We start from the raw sequence: 20,584 nt of genomic DNA, 5'->3' as shown, positions 1-20,584 counted from the left end.
GAATGTCCAAACCATAGATGGAGTGTTTGTGTGTATCTGATGTTGAACACATTTAAACTTGAGGTTTATTCACAGATACCTTGGTGACGGTGTGTGTGTGTGTTTGTGTGTTCATAGGTGTTCAGGACATGTTGGAGGTGTGTGAGCAGAGCGGTTGTCCCACCCCAGGCTGTCGAGGAGTGGGACACATCAAAGGAGCTCGATACTCTGGACACCACAGGTGAGTGTGTGCTCATGTGTGTTCGTGTGCAGGCGTACATGTGTCGCTCTAGTCCTTTCACATTAACTTCAACAACTTCATCCTCCGGGTGTGCAGGGTATGCCGATGCGTGGGGGCCCGCATCCAAGTTTTATTCTTGGCCGTCTAATACTGTAGAGAATGACTAGATGACTAGATGACTGATCTCAGAGATGTGAGTGGCTCCTCCCCTCCAGAAAAGATCACAAGCTTCAGTGTTAGTGTGTAAGATGCGTGACAAGTAGTTCTGACGCTATATATGAATGCAAGATCAGATCCACCTTTTGCCGAACTACATTTTCACATAACAAATCAGATCAGACAAGCATTTATTTTCCACAAAATGAAAAGAATATTTGAAAATGGCTTTCAGGTGTTTAATAATAAAGTAGGTGGTAAGGTTAGGGGCAGTAGAGAGGTCTTCATTGTCCCAATTAGTTGTTATCCATGAAATACGTGTCATCATTTACACTCTATTGTTATTGTTCTATAATGTAAAAGATTACTGTGTTTACCTTGCTGTGGCGCAACGGAATAAAGTTTAATTTATATTGACTCTGAATGAGCTCGTCATTGTCAATCTGATTGAGGCGGCACATAGGGGCAGATTTCTTTTTTCGTCAGTGGGTGCTCGGAGTCGGCACATCACCACGTCCCCAAACCCCCACAGGCCACAACCACCGATACGCACATGCGTGTCACCAAATATTATTTTTTTCATGAGCAAATTTGAACTTAAAATATTTTTCAAAATTTAAACTTCAAACTCACTAAAGGTTTTCACTTCACTATTATTATTATCATTTTATATTCAGTGTACCATTAGCAAATGCAACTTAAAACATTTTAACATTCTTATTCATCAGTTAAGTCCAACGATAAACTTTAATTCATATTGCGAAAATCTTCAGTCAAAACCGGAGCTTAATCACGAGAAAATAACAAAATATTTCCACCGCTTCATTAAGAAATATATTATGCACATTGCCCAATGTTATAACCTACAATACACAATTTTAATTCAGCTCTCTTTGAGCAAATGATAACATTTTAATATGCTTAAACTCAATTATTTCCAGTGCTTTCCACCAGCTAGAAAAGCGATCTTTTACAAACGCCTCATAGGATTCTTGCTCGTGTGTGGTAGATGGGAATGGGGCCGCATTTCTTTTGCTTTACAGCAGAGTTCACAAAATACCTTGTTTTTGGAAGCATTGTATGCTATCGAGGGATATTTTTTTTCCAGTTTTCTTGATACGTTCTAGAGTTCTGTTTCTCCCTTCCGCCTTTACTTCTGCTGCTGCTGTCATTACTTGATGATGTGGACAACACCTATGGGCGGCACATCATATGAAGGAAGGCAAGATTTGCTCTATTGACAGAAGCCGAGGTTTGGAAGAGTGATTAATGTTTGATGCCTAACAACTGTATTATAATATAGATCAAATATGTTCTTGTTAATTAATACAATTAAATTAAAACTATTTCAAAACGTTTTTTTAAGTAATTCACAGTTTTTTGTGCGTAATGAAAATTGTGGGCCAAAAACTTCCTGAAAATTACTTTAAAAAACTTTTTGAAATAGTTTTAATTTAATTGTATTAATAAGACACACTAAAACCACAAAAATTAAGGAAAACTAATTTTAAAACAATACAAAATATATAATTTTTCACAATCAAATGAAGAGTTTATTTCCAAAATGAGATGAAAAAATCAATTTAACAAAAAATACAGCTAAATAACATAATAAAAAACATGATTTTCAAAGAATTTATCTCATTTAGGAAACAAAAAACTTGCTGGTGTTGTTAATCACTGTCTAAATCAGCCAGTTAAGAGTTTCATTTATCCTTCGATGATATATGAACACAATCCCTAAAGCACAGGTTTATCAGATGACAATTTTCTATACACATTCATGATCCATCCAGCTATAAAGTCATTTATTTGTGATCTACTATTTCTACATAAACCCACCCTGCTAATAAAGAGAAACCATTACATGAATTCTAGCGATTTCCATTAAAATACCATTATGAACCGCAACATTTTCTAATATAAAACTAAAATGTTTAAAATGTCTTTGGTATTAATGGGTCAATTTGATTCCCGTCTGCATCTCTTGTGTTTTGGGCAGGGTTCTGTCATTTTTCCAACCAACACAATGTAAAGAATATCCTGTGAAAGTCTAATCTTAAGATTTTGATTTAGTTTGACTAAGACCATGTCAAAGACTTACAGTAAATCATTTTGAAATAAATAGTTCAAATCAAACTGTGATGCTCGTCACTAATAACTAGATGTTTGGTCAAGTTTCCACACACTGAGTCACACTTATGAGTGTATATCACGCCCATTATTGACATTGATAGTTAACTATAATAATGGATAATGGCACTTCTATCAAGCTCCCGTTGCACGTATAGATGCTGGCAGTGTCTCTAGCCTGACTTTCACAATGCTGGACAGGAGTTCACTAGAGTCTCTTATCATCTAAACAATAATATACATTGTAGTAAAAATCATCTCTCACTTTATCCTTCATGTATTGATTCATCACACTAACGTTTGTGACGTTGGCTACTTAGATACAATTTAATATGCCAACAATCCCCTTACAGTTACGTTATTGATAACATATATGCTCATTTTATGAAAGCATACGCAGTGGTTTCAAAGGTGTGGTTGAGTTATCAACAGAAAGTATAAAACACAGATGAACAGAGAAGGTTATTGAGACCCTGTGGTGATGGAAGGGGACCCCGCGTACAGCGTAGCATCAGCCTCGTCCGTATCATTGTCTGTAACACCTGCTACAGCGTCACCTGAAGTGACAGTAACTTCAGAGGCAGTTTTACAAAAACACTGAAATGCTGTCGTTTACATGCTTGACTTTCATGATCTCCTGTTGTTTCACATCTCCCGTGTGCACCACTGCTCCAAAAGTCTGTGCGTCACACTTTTACTGACTCAACATGATGTTCTTAAGTGGGTGTACAGAAATCCTTGATGTTTTCGAGTGGGTGTACGGCGTTTACCTGCGTATCATGTAGACTACACCACTGACTTACTGTCTCAATGAGTCAGTGCTCGTGATCTCCGACAATATAAAAACATAAAGCCGGCTTACATGATCGTCTTTAATAACAGCTGGAGTGAGAATGAGCTCTGAAGGGCGCCAGATATTCCGCTGAAATGTTTGACATCCGAAATTTGTTTGCATCACTAGTTTGCAGTCTGTCACCGGCTGATGTTCTGTGTGTGTATGTTTCTGTGAGAGATGTGACGAGGTCTTGTGACGTAAGCTGCTGTGTTTGCTCAGAGGTTTCAGTGATTATCTTTAAATGTCATTCACCACCGTGTGTGTGTTCATGAATAATGTATGATCAGAAGAAGACTGAGCGTGGGATGATCTGACACAACATTCAATCTCTTTCTCTTAAAGGATGCTGTGATGTGAAATATTTCTCTCAATTAAAATATGATTAGTAATGTTCGTTTGGTTCAGTGTGAGTTCAGACGGGTGTGTTGTTTATGTGGCGCTGTGAGGATGGAGGAGGGGATCCCATGAACACATCCGATGTCAAAATCAAAAGACTTTTGTGTTATGGTTTGGATATGAAGCCACTAATACGGCACAACATACTGAGTGTAATGAAATGTTTTCAGCGCTGTGGGCTGCCCGTATTCTGACATCAATCTTAATAAAGACTCGGTTCTTCCTGATCGCTTGAGTGGAGAGATGCCGGGAACTGGAGCGGGTCGCCCCCGCAGAACTGAACCTGGCCCTGATGTTCCTGATGCTGACAGTAATGAGTGAGTCTTCACACACACACAGACACACACACGCACACACACAGACAAGCACACACACACACACACACGCACACACACACACGCACACACTCTCTCACACACACACACACACAGACATCCACACGCACACACACGCACACACAGAGACACACGCACACACTCTATCATACACGCACACACACAGACACACACACGCACACACAGACACACACACACACACACACACGCACACACACACACACACACTCTCTCTCACGCACACACACACGCACACACACACGCACACACACACACACACACTCTCTCACACACACACGCACACAGACACACACACACTCTCAAACACATACGCATGCATGCACACAGACACACACACACTCTCAAACACATACGCACGCATGCACACACAGACACACACACACTCTCAAACACATACGCACGCATGCACACACAGACACACACACACACACTCTCAAACACGCACACACACACACGCACACACAGACACACACGCACAAACTCTCTCACACACACACTCTCACACACACGCACACACACACAAACACACAGACACACTCTCAAACACGCACACACACACACGCACACACAGACACACACGCACAAACTCTCTCACACACACACTCTAACACACACGCACACACACACAAACACACAGACACACTCACTCACACACAGTTACACACATACCTACACACACAGTCATCTCATCATTGTGTATGAGAAATACATAGAGAGACATTAAAGAGAAAAGTGTGAAGTGTATAAAGCTTCGGTCATGTAGAGAATCATTCTGGTGGAATGGAGTTGAGTTAAAAGTGTGTGTCATGTAAATGAATGAGAATAAATGTTGGCTCAGACACCTGTTGTGTTTGTGATGACACTGAGTTCTGCCCTTTAAAAACATCTTCTTTTATCACTTGTCTTCCTGCAGAAAAGCTCTCACTTGTGCCCCGGCTCACCCGGATAAACCCGCCACCGCTGCCATGGAAACGGCAGTAAAGAAGCCTGTGGGCTCAGAAACCAAACGAAGGTAAGATTCAATCCTTCATGAACACGCCGCTGTGTGAATCACCGCTTCTCTCTCTGTCTGTCTGTCAGTCTGCTCACTCACAATCACACAGAGACCAACAACATACCCGACAATGAATGTAATACCAGATAAATAAATGACAGAGACTGAATGAAGGACACATATAGTACATCACATATCCATCAGCACATCATTCTATAGTAGGACACACACACACACACGTGTGGTTTATCATCTACGTGGGGACAGTCAATAGGCGTAATGATTTTTAAACTGTAGAAAACTGTATATTTTATGCCCTAAACCTAAAAGATTTATAACCTTTTGTGCCCATGGGGACCTCTATTTTGGTCCCCACGGTGACACGAGTCCCCAAGAGTTGGTGTGTATTCAGGTTTAGGTCCCAGCATGGATATAAAACAAGTCACACAAGAGAACACACACACATCATTCATTTCATACATGGTGAGCGTGGCAGATACAGTTGGAAGAAAAAGTATGTGAACCCTTTGGGCTTACTTGGATTTCTTCATAAATTGGTCATAAAATGTGTTCTGATCTTCATCTAAGTCACAACAATAGAGAAACACAGTCTGCTTAAACTAATACCGCACAAACATTATACGTTTTCATGTTTTTATTGAACACAACATGTAAACATTCATAGTGCAGGGTGGAAAAAGTATGTGAAACCCTAGGCTAATGACTTCTCCAAGAGCTAATTGGAGCCAGGAGTCAGCCAACCTGGGGTCCAATCAATGTGATGAGATTGGATGTGTTGATTAAAGCTGGCCTGTCCAATAAAAAACACACACCAGTTTTGAGTTTGCTGTCCTGAAGAAGCGTTGTCTGATGTGAACCATGCCTCGCACAAAAGAGCTCTCAGAAGACCTACGATCAAGAATTGTTGACTTACATAAAGCTGGAAAGGGCTACAAAAGTATATCTAAAAGCCTTGATGTCCATGTGTCCACGGTAAGACAGATTGTTTACAAATGGAGAAAGTTCAGCACTGTTGCTACACTCCCTAGGCGTGGTCGTCCTGTAAAGATGACTGCAAGAGCACAGCACAGAATGCTCAATGAGATGAAGAGGAATCCTAGAGTGTCAGCTAAACACTTACAGAAATCTCTGGCACATGCTAACATTTTTGTTGACAAATCTACAATAAGGAAAACATTAAACAAGAATGGACTTCATGGGAGGACACCACGGAGGAAGCCACTGCTGTCCAAAAAAAACATTGCAGCACGTTTGAAGTTTGCAAAAGAGCACCTGGATGTTCCACAGCACTACTGGCAAAACATTCTGTGGACAGATGAAACCAAAATTGAGTTGTTTGGAAAGAACACACAACGCTATGTGTGGAGAACAAAAGGCACAGCACACCAACATCAAAACCTCATCCCAACTGTGAAATATGGTGGAGGGGGCATCATGGTTTGGGGCTGCTTTGCTGCCTCAGGCCCTGGACGGATTACTGTCATCGATGGAAAAATGAATTCCAAAGTTTATCAAGACATTTTGCAGGAAAACTTAAGACCATCTGTCCGCCAACTGAAGCTTAACAGAGGATGGACGATGCAACAGGACAACGACCCAAAGCATAGAAGTAAATCAACAACAGAATGGCTTCAACAGAAGAAAATACGCCTTCTGGAGTGGCCCAGTCAGAGTCCTGACCTCAACCCGATTGAGATGATGTGGCATGACCTCAAGAGAGCGATTCACACCAGACATCCCAAGAATATTGCTGAACTGAAACACTTTTGTAAAGAGGAATGGTCCAAAATTTCTCCTGACCGTTGTGCAGGTCTGATCTGCAACTATAGGAAACGTTTGGTTGACGTTATTGCTGCCAAAGGAGGGTCAACCAGTTATTAAACCCAAAGGTTCACATACTTTTTCCACCCTGCACTATGAATGTTTACATGTTGTGTTCAATAAAAACATGAAAACGTATAATGTTTGTGCGGTATTAGTTTAAGCAGACTGTGTTTCTCTATTGTTGTGACTTAGATGAAGATCAGAACACATTTTATGACCAATTTATGAAGAAATCCAAGTAAGCCCAAAGGGTTCACATACTTTTTCTTTCAACTGTATATACACACGCAAGTGAGTGATGAGGTCAAGTTTAACTTCTCTTTCCAAAAGTATTATTTATGTCATATCAGTTTTTTTATTTGTATATCAGCTTTAACAATGTGTATCGTATCACAGCAGTTTTACAGAACATCTGTCTGTCATGTGTTTAGCCTCACTGATGGGAAAAACCCTTACAATATCTGGAATTCCAATTCTTCTCAAATTAAAAAGAAATAAATACTTAAAAAGAAATCCTAAAAGAAATGTGATAAAAAGCAACAAAAAAAGAAATAACTTTTTCTAAAAAAAAGAATGAGATTTTATAAAATATGAGTTTAAATATATATATTTCTCATTCTTTTCTTTAGAAAAAGTAATATTCATATAATGTTTAACTAGTGTGTGACTAGCACTCCTATAGCTTAAACTACAGTATTGACTATTATAGTAAAGCCATTGTAAGCACAAATGGACCGTGGTGTTTCTACAGTATCCAGAGTTAAAGGTGCTATTTGTAGAAGAACTGTGGTCATACAAATCTGCCAAAAAACATGTTTCTACACTTACACTTTGAAAAATCATGCTCGATTTCCTTAATGGCTTTTGAACCTCACTATAAGTGCACTACAGTATACGTTATTATAAAATATAGTAGCCTGCAGTTTACTATAGTAAATGCTGTAATATACTGCATTATTGTCTCATGTGGTCACACTCAATACAAAAATGTATAAATAAATAAAAGTTATATATATGTATATAAGTTTAAATATCTATCTTTCATTCATTTTTCTATTTTAAGAAAATATATTTTTGTATTTCTGTATTTATTTTTGCTTTTTTACATTCCTTCATGGATTTATTTTTTAATTTTGGCAGTATTGGAATTCCATACTAATAAGATAATATGTGTTATATGAGACAAGTGTTCTTTAAATAAATGACATTATTTCATAATTTTAAATTGTTTTTAAGCAAAATTAAGCTACATTAAAATATGAATGTGTATGTTTCCTGGAGCTCAGTGGTTAGAGCATTGCGCTAACAACACCAAGGTCATGGGTTCCTTCCCCATTCTAATGAAATAATGAGGATAATGTGGCTGACCTTTTTTCCAGGTCCTTCATCAGACATAAAACTGAAGGTTTATTGTAAAGATAGATGAATTCAGAAGCATCAGAGTAAACATACGGTGCGTCTCGTGTGATAATGTCTGACATTCTTCTTCAGGGTGGGCAGACCATGTAAAGTACGGAAGATTGAAGAGCCGTCACATGAGGACGAAGTGGAGAGCGTGAGGTCAGCGGTCATTGAAACCAAAGGTAGAAATCTCTGTTATGAGGAGACTCTCAGCGCCGTCACACAAATATAGAAACAAAAGCTTGAGCAGATTATTGTTGCTATGGTGAAGACACAGTGACATTTAAACAGAAGAGATCATGCTTCACATCTGTCATCACAAACAGAACAATCACACCATTCATCACTTCACAATTATCACAATATCATGACAGAAAATATTCATCCCATGCATTGGACACTGTGATTCGTCACTGACATATTCACTAAGAGCCCATCCTCTCGGAGACTCCGCGTATCTGCGTTTGGTCCACACGGATCCGGCGTTCTGGGAGCCCGAAACTTCTATTTTATGAAACCGGGTCCAAAAATGGAGAAATCTGAAAATGAAACTCTTGCGTTTTCATGTGTGCAGCCAATCCCTGTATTTTCTCAAGCGATGAGGTCATCACCCCAGTGCGCAAGTTTATGCACATGCACATATAGGAAAGGCTCTAGTTTCGTGTGAATGTGTACTTCTGTATACTAAAGTGTAGTGTTGTGTATCATATTATAGTGTAATGATACAGGACCTGTGTAGGGGCACAGGTCCTGTAGGAGCACAGATCCTGTAGGGGCACAGATCCTGTAGGGGCACAGATCCTGTAGGAGCACAGTTACTGTAGGGGCACAGATACTGTAGGGGCACAGATCCTGTAGGAGCACAGATCCTGTAGGAGCACAGTTACTGTAGGGGCACAGATCCTGTAGGGGCACAGATCCTGTAGGAGCACAGATCCTGTAGGAGCACAGATCCTGTAGGAGCACAGTTACTGTAGGGGCACAGATCTTGTAGGAGCACAGATCCTGTAGGGGCACAGATCCTGTAGGGGCACAGTTACTGTAGGAGCACAGATCCTGTAGGAGCACAGATCCTGTAGGAGCACAGGTACTGTAGGGGCACAGATCCTGTAGGGGCACAGATCCTGTAGGAGTTTCATGGAGGTGTTCTTGAGCAAATTCTTCATTTGTTTGGCTCCAGATGTGTCTGTTTAAAGGCTAAAGCTCTTATCTGCAGAGAAATGTAAATGTTTGGAGAGAATCTCAATGTGTCTGTGGTTATTACATGAATTCATCATCTCCTGTCTTCACTTGAAGAATTCCTCAGAACCTCTGTAACTTCATCATGTCATCATTTGTCTTGATTTAGAAAGATGTCAGTGACTTGAGTTTTGTGTAAAGAGGATTATTTCAGGCTGATTGATCTATGACGCGTGTCGTGAGTCAGAGAGATTTCTGGGAAATGGCTCCAATGTCAGTCAGACTTTCTGCTCATTCGTTGTTGAAGCACACAGCACACAGTATCACACATCAGTGATGTTCTTATTCCACAACACATCAGAATCACCAAACATCTTCAGAAATATACACTTGTTTAGAAACATTGGTACCACTCTACAATAAGGTACCTGTTATAAAGCATTTATACATGTGTTCATTAAAGATGAATAAGTCATTTACAAATGCATTATGAAGCAGTTTTAACTGCATGAATAAAAATAGAGATTCTGATAAAAAACCTGCCCAATAGTGTGACATTTTTAACTCATGTTATAAATGCTTATCACAGGGCTCATTTCAATGCTTGATTCTGATTGGCCAGTCGTGACATTCCAAGGGTTGTTCTTTTCAAATAACAACCTCTCAAAATTAATAACACCCTGTAACAACACTCTCTCTCTCTCTCTCTCTCTCTCTCTCTCTCTCTCTCTCTCTCTCTCTCTCTCTCTCATTCTCTCGTTCTCTTTCTCTCCCTCTCTCTCTCTCTCTCTCTCTCGTTCTCTCTCTTGTTCTCTCTCGTTCTCTCTCTCTCTGTCTCTCTCTCTCTCGTTCTCTCACTCTCTCTCTCGTTCTCTCTCTTGTTCTCTCTCTCTCTCTCTTGTTCTCTCACTCACTCTCTCTCTCTCTCATTCTCTCGTTCTCTTTCTCTCCCTCTCTCTCTCTCTCTCTCTCTCTCTCGTTCTCTCACTCTCTCTTTCGTTCTCTCTCTTGTTCTCTCTCGTTCTCTCTCTCTCTCTCTCATTCTCTCTCTCTCTCTCTCTCTCTCTCTGTCTCTCTTGTTCTCTCTCTCTCTCTCTCTCTCTCATTCTCTCTCTCTCTCTCTCTCTCTCTGTCTCTCTTGTTCTCTCACTCTCTCTCTTGTTCTCTCTCTTGTTCTCTCACTCTCTCTCACTCTCTCTCTCGTTCTCTCTCCCTCTCGTTCTCTCTCTCCCTCTCTCTCTGGATTCATGATATTTCTGAACCCTTCTGTTCCTGTTTGTCAGGGTGAATTAAGCGTGTAAAGGGTATAATCTCAGTGTCCGGCCTCTGGCACTCAGCTCTACACTCATGAATGCTCATCTAAAATAGCCTCTCTAGATGTCTGACCCTCTTCAACACTATAATATCATCTAGAAGTCGAGTTTTCTTTTATATTTAGGAAACCTTTGAATCGCCGGTTTGAGTCCTGTTTGGAGCGTATGGTTTGTTTAAGGGACAGTTCTCCCACAAATGAAAATTGTGTCTTGATTTAATCACCCTCATGTTGTTCCAAACCATGTCTTTGTTCTGATAAACACAAAGGACGATACGTGTACAGGTTTGAAACAACCTTAGAAAATTAATTTAGGTCGAACTGTCCCTTTATGACATGTGATGAGGACACAATTCTGATGATCATATTTTATAAAACCTTGCTTCACATATGGAATAACTGTTTTATAAAAGCAATAAGCCGTGTGAAGCAGTGTGTTACAGTGTATTATATAACAGCTAAGGGCATTGTAGAACGACGTGAAGTGGAACCCACTGCTTCACACGGCTTATTGCTTTTATAAAAAAGTTATTCCATATGTTAAGCAAGGTTTTATAAAATATCGGGGTATTTTATAACAGCTTAGAACTCTGCTCAACCAATCAGAATCAAGGACCAGAACTGAGCGTTTTATGTTTATTTGAATTAGTATTCCATTTAAAGTTGTAAATTTAACTAAAAGCGCAAAATCGGAATGTTGCATAAAACATTTGCATATAAGCACTGTTTCCATCCAACTTGTCAACCGTCACTTCCTAATAAACTGGCTGTAAATGTAAGTAAGAAAAGTTAGAGAAGCCACTAAATTTTATCATTTTCATAAATAATATTTTCTTGCACAAGCTGTTTGTGAAACAATTACAGAAATACTTTGAGGACTTTGCTCACGCATCAGGTATCGTCATCTCATAGTGCAGTTACATGACTTTCTGAGGGAATTATTTAGCAAATGGGTTTCCATCTCTCATTATTTACAAAAAAGATCACCTCAAGCGAGTGTTAAATAATTTGTGATATTGGTGACATGAATGAAGACATCGGACGGATCGGATTGACCTGAAGAGATTGTGTCCTTGATCTGGCACCTTTTTAGTAGTTTATCTCTGTTGATTTCTCCAATGACTTCTGTTTGTACTTGAGTTATAAACAGTCAAAATCACATAATGTTTGTGTCCATCTGAAGCCGTCAGTGTACAACAGAAAAATAAAAAATCAATACTTCATTATGAGTATCAGTCTATTATTAAAGGAATAGTTCACCCAAAAAACGGTCCCTGTAGAGCTCCGGAGGTTGATGTCGTGATACTGCGTAAATATAGAGAGAATAAGGGTGAGGCGTCTTGTCCATTTGCAGGGTGAAAGGATGATTTGTGAGATTAGATATAGAATCCCAGATCACAGTTAATAAATCATCATGAAGTCTAAGGCAACATGTTTTTGAACACTTTGAAAAGTTTGTTCAGGTGTGTTTAATCAGAGTCTGGGCTGAACTCACCAGGAAAAATGGATCTTCAGATTTGAGTATTACTGCTTTATTGATGCACGTTATAAGCACCTTGGGGGCATTAAAAGGACTAGTTATGTTTAATCTCTGAAGTTTTGCTATGCACAGGGCTGTCTTCTGAGTTAAGGTGCTGGCGCCATTCATTACATATTCTCTCAATGTGGGGTGAAGTTTACACCTGATGTTTTTATTTTGGGGCAGGATACAACCAAAAGCAGAAGATTAAATGACAAATGATTCATTTTCTCTTTGGTCAAGCCAAGTTCTCAAGAAGAACAGGATAGACAATAAGAATAGAGAATAGATACCTTTATTGAAAGCTCTTGTTGAGTCAAGAATTGTTGTGGCGTTCAATTACTATAAAGCTATGAATGATATTGACAATTTGACAGTGCAGTGGTGTTATAACTGTTTGTTTTGTACTGTGGTGGAGGAGGAGTTTGCTTTTGATTTTATGTGGATTTAATATTACAAATTTTTTGGTAATGTTACTAATTTTCAGGTCCCTATTGTTATAATGTAATAATGCTTTGTTCAAAATCTCTCTCTCTCTCTCTCTCTCTCTCTCTCTCTCTCTCTGTCTCTCTCTCTCTATCTATCTATCTGTCACTCTCTCTATCTCTCACTCTCTGTCTCTCTCTCTCTCTCTCTCTCTCTCTCTCAGAAGAGTTGAGTCTACAGCAGGCTCTGCATCAGTCAGTGTTTATGCCGTGTTCGGGCTCATCTCCCAGCATGCCTCAGTGTTGGGATCAGCACGGTAAACTGCTGCCATCAGTCGCAGGCATCACAGCCAGTAAAGTGTCAGCGTGGAGCGTGGACGAGGTACACACACACTTGATCTAAAACCACACGTGACACAACATACTGTATGTGTTTACAAACAAACTGATCAGTATCTTATGTGTTAATCATAATCTTCAGTGTAATTCAGTGTGAGAGTCTGTGTTGTGTTTGTGTTGTTGTTTGTGGTGGTATGTGAGCTGATGCGGGTTTGATCATTTTGAAAAATGGTGATTAAGTAAGGGATAATCCACGGCTAGTCATGCATTAAAGGATTTTAATGCACGATGTGGAGGCGATGAACCACCCGAATCAATGTGGATTATCCCCCTTATACCATGATTATTTGCCAAGTTAAAGCTTTTAATGATGTTTAAAGTCAATCAAACTGACTGGAGCTACCCATGCGTTAAAGGCTTTTAATCCACACCTTCTAGCCAATCAGAATCCAGTATTCAAACAGACCATGGTATAATAGATTGATAAACATCCGATATAAAGTTATTCAGGATCCGTACACAGAATGAAGTGTTGTGTTGTTGTCTATTGTTGTATAATGTTGTTTGTGTTCAGGTGATGGAGTTTATTCGAGGTCTGCCGGGCTGTATGGAGCAGGTGCGCACATTCAGAGAGGAGGTAAAACTCTTCATCATCATCTGCTTTAATTCTAACATTTCATCAGCACAAAATCATGATGATGCTGAAGGATGAGAGCAGGGTTCTGTTCTTAGTGGTTGAACTCATTTATAGTAATGTCACGGGAAAATGAGAAGCTGTTAACTGCTAACAAGGAGTTTAAATCCGTCGGAGAGCTACAGCTTGAAATAAATCTATTAGTCCTGTCGCTCACAGCTTCTCTCTCTCTCTCTCCACTCATGTCATTTTAATGTTAATTTAGGCTTATTTTATGGAAATATTATTTGGTTTTGTTTTCAGGATTTAGGTGAGGACCTTTCCAAGCCTTTACATAAAACAACAATTTAATAGCAAGCAGACATTTCAGTGCTGAACAAACACATAAAACAATCAAAATATCTGCCCATATATTTCTGCTCATATTTTCTTGTGGCGTTGTTTTAATATTCATATAGGGACCTAAAACTGAATAAACACACTTATAGTGCTTATAAACCATACAAACACAATCCTTTTTTTAAATCTAACAACGTAAAAGTTTTCTATGATCCATAGGTTTAGGGGTAGGGCCTGTCCCCACGGAGCTAATAAATATCACCAGACGTATGTGTGTATGCGTGTTTGTGTGTGTGTGCGTGTGTGTTATAAAGACAGTGTTACCGCTGGTGTTCATCTCTCATACCGTAAATTAGTTTTTAGTTCCAGTTCACGCTTGAGGAGGACAGAATCTACGTATGTCGACTCAGTTGCTATTTCCAGATCTCTCCTGCACGTGTATCATTACCACCTGAAGAGTTCATGATCATATTCTGAGTTTCTGACACACATCACTTTGACATTTACATGAACATTCTACTCAGATTTATTTGGGTTTGATGTCAAATCTGTTCCTCAATGATCCTCGTTTGTTTCTGACATTTATGAAGGGAAGAAAAATGAGTTCATTTCACACAGACTGAACACATTCCCCTCGTGTTTCTGCTGACACGTGTATTTGTTTGATTTCCGTGTGGTTTCAGCAAATCGATGGCGAGGCGTTCCTGTTACTGACGCAGGTGGACCTGGTGAAGATCCTCAGCATTAAACTGGGACCGGCTCTGAAGATCTACAACTCCATTCTGATGTTTAAAACAACAGAGACGTCTGGCTGTAATGAACTCTGACCTCATGATGTCAGCCGAACCTAAGGGCTGCTCGTGAACATTCACAACGTATGAAACATTTACATGTTGTTAGAATGAACTGAAGAAATACTAAATACTTCAAACAGACAATAGTTTCTCATCATTCATTACACTGTGCGTGTGCGCGTGTGCGTGAATGTACACTAGAAGAGTATCATGAAGTCTGGTGCTAAGCCAATGCACATCCACACACCATTTCTCTGATTATCTGATATTCATCTCTGCTTAAATTGATTATTCTGAATGATTTTAGGAGGATTCTACATTATAGTTTCTTTTTTAGAAAGTGTGCGGTGTATTCTCCGGTAAGAGTTGTTTGTCATCCATCAGTTCATGTTTGAATCATTTCATAGAAATTTAAAGACACACACTAGACTGCTAGATCTCATCAACACATTCAGATGTAAAAATCATGTCGATCATCAATTTGTTGGAGAAGTTCTTTTCTTGTTTGGGCAGCAGTTTGGGAAAAATAAAAGGTTCAAACTATGGCCCTGTAAATGTATAAAGTAAAAACTGAACATTCATCTTCATCAGCAGAGGGTTTACGTTTGAATATCCGAGTGACAGATAAACACATTGAGCGTGTTTCATGTGCTTCAGTCATTACTGCACACGTTTGCTGTGATGTCATACACGCATGTGTGTGTTGAGCTCAAGAATCATTTTGATTTTTTTGTTAAACAAGTAGAAGTGAAGGTGATCTGAGATCTCCAGGTACAAATAACTGACAAACATATTTGATAAGAGAGAATGTTTATTTATAGATTATGAGGAAAAAATCTAATCTGTGTCATCTGTCATTTCTCCTTTAAAATCAAATGATGAGTGTTTGTGTTAATGAGACTTCTTCACAAATTGAATGTTTATTTAAAACCAATTGCTGATAATCTGCTCTTCATGTGGACACATGTAATAACACATCTGATCAGTATTATATTGAACGAGAGCCTTGATATTTTGGGTGTTTTCCTCTTGTCGTACGAGCCAATGATGAACAGATTGTTTTGGATTTTGAGGGGTCTTGTTTGTGAAAAATAATATAAGCATGTAAATAAGAAAGTTGAGCTCATTGGTGGTTGTAAAATTAAACTTCACTGTAATCCATTTACAAATAAATAAAGAGAAACTTGAGATGAAATAATGTGTCAACATAATGCATTATGAAGAGAAAGTATGTGCAATATGTTAAACCCATTGTAAATGTACTTATTTATTTTGTCATAAATCATTTTTGTAGATATAACTACCTTGGCAGTTGATCTGTAGTTCCCAGCATGCCTTGTATCTGATTGCATTAGAAGACCAATTTTCCAGATGAACTGTCATTTTAAGTGTTTTTCAGTAAAAAGAATAACACTTGTTCTTGTTTTGTGTTGATTTAACAGAGTTCTGGTATTATTTTCAAATTTTGTTTTTTGTAGTAACTGTTGTTCAGAAGAGCGGTGCTTGTGCCTCGGCCGAAGGAGAAACAATGTGAGTCATGAAGTGTTATTTCACGTATTAAGCTGTAACTGTGTTAATGACAGTACGGAGACCACCAGTCACTTCTCACTTTACCATCTATGTTGTAAAAAAGTAGTATATTTATATATGGTATGTTGTTAGTTGCATGTTTTTGTAGTGTAATCTTTTTTTATTTACTTTAAGTTATATTTACTTAATATTTCAATAAATACTAAATGTATGTACGTTATTCTGGTTAGTTAGTTGTACTTGAATTATACCAGCACATTTACTTATAAATATTTTACTTAGATATAATTTAATTATACATATTTGTGCAAATTCTTGTGAGGATTTTATTTAGCAAATTCTACAGTTCTTTCAGTGTAATTGTATAAACATATGAAGAATCTGGAGGTATTACATTAATGTCTATTGTAGAGGTGAACAAAATCTTGATTTGATGAGAAATGTTTGAGTTGATAATGAGATCTTCAATAATTTGACGAGACAAATCTGAGCTCAGTTTGACACATTGTCCACATCTCTTCTCAAACTATATAAAATAATGTGTGGTGGTTTTCTTATGTGTGGCTTACGTCATGAAACTATTTAGCTGACATGACATTTTTACTTTACTGATTTTTTAATAAAATTGGAAAGACATCTGAAATAACCGAACCAATCGTTTAATACAGTTGAAAGAAAAAGTATGTGAACCCTTTGGGCTTACTTGGATTTCTTCATAAATTGGTCATAAAATGTGTTCTGATCTTCATCTAAGTCACATCAATAGAGAAACACAGTCTGATTAAACTAATACCGCACAAACATTATACGTTTTCATGTTTTTATTGAACACAACATGTAAACATTCATAGTGTAGGGTGCAAAACGTATGTGAACCTTTGGGTTTAATAACTGGTTGACCCTCCTTTGGCAGCAATAACCTCAACCAAACGTTTCCTATAGTTGCAGATCAGACCTGCACAACGGTCAGGAGAAATTTTGGACCATTCCTCTTTACAAAAGTGTTTCAGTTCAGCAATATTCTTGGGATGTCTGGTGTGAATCGCTCTCTTGAGGTCATGCCACAGCATCTCAATCGGGTTGAGGTCAGGACTCTGACTGGGCCACTCCAGAAGGCGTATTTTCTTCTGTTGAAGCCATTCTGTTGTTGATTTACTTCTATGCTTTGGGTCGTTGTCCTGTTGCATCGTCCATCCTCTGTTAAGCTTCAGTTGGCGGACAGATGGTCTTAAGTTTTCCTGCAAAATGTCTTGATAAACTTTGGAATTCATTTTTCCATCGATGACAGTAATCCGTCCAGGGCCTGAGGCAGCAAAGCAGCCCCAAACCATGATGCCCCCTCCACCATATTTCACAGTTGGGATGAGGTTTTGATGTTGGTGTGCTGTGCCTTTTGTTCTCTACACATATCGTTGTGTGTTCTTTCCAAACAACTCAATTTTGGTTTCATCTGTCCACAGAATGTTTTGCCAGTAGTGCTGTGGAACATCCAGGTGCTCTTTTGCAAACTTCAAACGTGCTGCAATGTTTTTTTTGGACAGCAGTGGCTTCCTCCGTGGTGTCCTCCCATGAAGTCCATTCTTGTTTAATGTTTTCCTTATTGTAGATTTGTCAACAAAAATGTTAGCATGTGCCAGAGATTTCTGTAAGTGTTTAGCTGACACTCTAGGATTCTTCTTCACCTCATTGAGCATTCTGCGCTGTGCTCTTGCAGTCATCTTTACAGGACGACCACGCCTAGGGAGTGTAGCAACAGTGCTGAACTTTCTCCATTTGTAGACAGTCTGTCTTACCGTGGACACATGGACATCAAGGCTTTTAGATATACTTTTGTAGCCCTTTCCAGCTTTATGTAAGTCAACAATTCTTGATCGTAGGTCTTCTGAGAGCTCTTTTGTGCGAGGCATGGTTCACATCAGACAACGCTTCTTCAGAACAGCAAACTCAAAACTGGTGTGTGTTTTTTATTGGACAGGCCAGCTTTAATCAACACATCCAATCTCATCACATTGATTGGACCCCAGGTTGGCTGACTCCTGGCTCCAATGAGCTCTTGGAGAAGTCATTAGCCTAGGGTTTCACATACTTTTTCCACCCTGCACTATGAATGTTTACATGTTGTGTTCAATAAAAACATGAAAACGTATAATGTTTGTGCGGTATTAGTTTAAGCAGACTGTGTTTCTCTATTGTTGTGACTTAGATGAAGATCAGAACACATTTTATGACCAATTTATGAAGAAATCCAAGTAAGCCCAAAGGGTTCACATACTTTTTCTTTCAACTGTATATATAAAGCACATTTCACACAAGAGTTGATCTTTGCAGTCGACTGTAATTTTGTCGTCAGTGTGTTCTATGAAGAGAACAGTTTTCGTGTTTATTGAGTAGTAGTTCTCAGTGGATATAGTCTGTATGTGTTTTGTTAGACTCTGGAGATGTTGACATGTGTTGATGTGATCAGGGATGAATCTATTAACACTCTTCTCATGACAACAGGACCAAACATGACTTTATCGTCTTTTATTTCTTAAGGGTGAATTTACTCTTGTCAATCATTTAATGTACAGATTCATATTCATCATGCTTTTAAAGAAAACGGATACATCAAAGTTTCACATCAATAATCCTCAATGTAAGTGCGTTGATTTCTCTAAAACACATTGTGGGGTTGTGAATGATACTCTGGGACTTAACTTAAGCATAATTCAGAATGTCAGGTGATGTAAACATCTTATTAGGAAGATCCTTCAAATATGAACAATGTTTGTATGTGTGTGTAAGTTATTCTGGGTGGTCTTAGATTGAAGACTGTTGTGTGTGTGAGCGTTGGATGAGTAAACCGTTTTGGGTAAACAGATTTCAGACTCTCATCAGTGATGTTCAGAACATCAACACAAATACACGAGGCATTCGTGGGATTTATCTGACACTGTCATTTGAGAATCATCACACGGAAGAGATAAACTACATGATCTTTTCATAAAAGAAAAAAGGGTGATCAGACCCGCGGGGAGCAGTGTGTCATTGGTTTAAACACGGACCTCAGGCTGTCATGACTGACCAATCACAATCAAGCTTTTCAGAGAGCTACGTAATGATTAATGTCTGTGTGACACAATCAGACGTGTCATTGATACAACAACAGATGAACGACAGGAGCCGGACTTCATTCTGCTCTTCATTCTACATTTTTTGCTTTTTCACTTTAAAAAAGTTTCATATTGTGACAGTTATAGTTCATTTATTACAGTGTAGATTTATTGAGGCCTAAAGCATTCCAGAAATGTGCTGCAGAAGAAACATGAAATGTGTGTGTGAGAGAGATTCTTCAAACATCAAAGTCTGCTGATGTCTGAGCTGTTAAAGCTTTGACTCTTTCAGTCGCTCAACAGCACTACTGACAGTAACAGAATTTATAACAAGATGTGTTGATCACAAGTTATAACTTAACACCCACACACAACGGCTGAAAATGTAAATCATGATCGTTGTGGGTTTATGGGTCCTGCATTGACAACAAGACATATCTGTTAACCTTCACCATGTTACATTAACATGCAATATAAAGAATACATGAATTTACATAAAATCTTTTTACACACAAACACACAGCAGTTAAAGAGTTAATCTACTACAATTATTTATCTAAAAGACCACAGATGTCTGCATCGCTCTAGTTTTCTGTGTTTATTCAAGCAGAGTTCAAAAAACTCTCTCTCTATCTCTCTCACTCACTCTCTTTCTGTCTGACTCTCTTACTCTTTCTAGCTCTCCATCACTCACTCTCTCTCTCACTCTCTTTCTCTCTCTTCGTTCATTTCTTTTAAATACTGTTGTGTGCTGATCCAGCATTTCATTCATTTTAATTATGAATTACTGTAATTATGTCTGTAGAGAGGTTAGTCCCCTCAGAGACGTCACTCACTCCTCTGACTCCGCCCACTGACCCCTCCCCTACTGGTTCTGTGGGTTTCTAATGAAAGCGTGTGTAACAGCTGTGTGATGAGCTCCAGCGATGATGCTGATGAGAGAAACACAGCTGCAGGCAGTCATGATGGACACAAGCACAGCGCATCATCACTGAAAAACAATACACGCTGGTCGAGCCGCGCACTAAACAAAACGATCTCGTTATATACTCAACCTCATGCCGTTTGTGATGTATTTGACCTCC

At 38.8% G+C, this 20,584-nt stretch overlaps 1 protein-coding gene across 7 annotated transcripts in view; it reads left to right on the top strand.

Moving 5' to 3' along the window:
- The window catches only part of l3mbtl3 (L3MBTL histone methyl-lysine binding protein 3), a 38,724-nt gene extending 22,214 nt beyond the window's left edge, over positions 1-16,510 (top strand). For 3 of the 7 annotated variants that reach the window (XM_056765005.1, XM_056765004.1, XM_056765006.1), the window contains exons 15-21: positions 118-220; positions 3,911-4,057; positions 5,010-5,108; positions 8,427-8,518; positions 12,996-13,153; positions 13,685-13,747; positions 14,767-16,507. In XM_056765005.1, coding sequence (XP_056620983.1) covers positions 118-220; positions 3,911-4,057; positions 5,010-5,108; positions 8,427-8,518; positions 12,996-13,153; positions 13,685-13,747; positions 14,767-14,910 — 806 coding nt within the window. In that variant the 3' untranslated portion in view covers positions 14,911-16,507. Of the gene's footprint in view, positions 1-117; positions 221-3,910; positions 4,058-5,009; positions 5,109-8,426; positions 8,519-12,995; positions 13,154-13,684; positions 13,748-14,766 lie in introns of all 7 variants that reach the window. The other 4 variants (XM_056765003.1, XM_056765002.1, XM_056765001.1 and 1 more) reach the window with 3 other exon arrangements.
- The last annotated feature ends 4,074 nt before the right edge of the window (positions 16,511-20,584 follow it).

This window comes from Triplophysa dalaica, chromosome 13 (genome assembly GCF_015846415.1).
Source record: "Triplophysa dalaica isolate WHDGS20190420 chromosome 13, ASM1584641v1, whole genome shotgun sequence".
In the NCBI taxonomy this organism is placed as follows: Eukaryota; Metazoa; Chordata; class Actinopteri; order Cypriniformes; family Nemacheilidae; genus Triplophysa; species Triplophysa dalaica.
The sequence above is the reverse complement of the archived record's forward strand: the minus strand, read 5'-3'. Positions and strand labels throughout refer to the sequence as shown.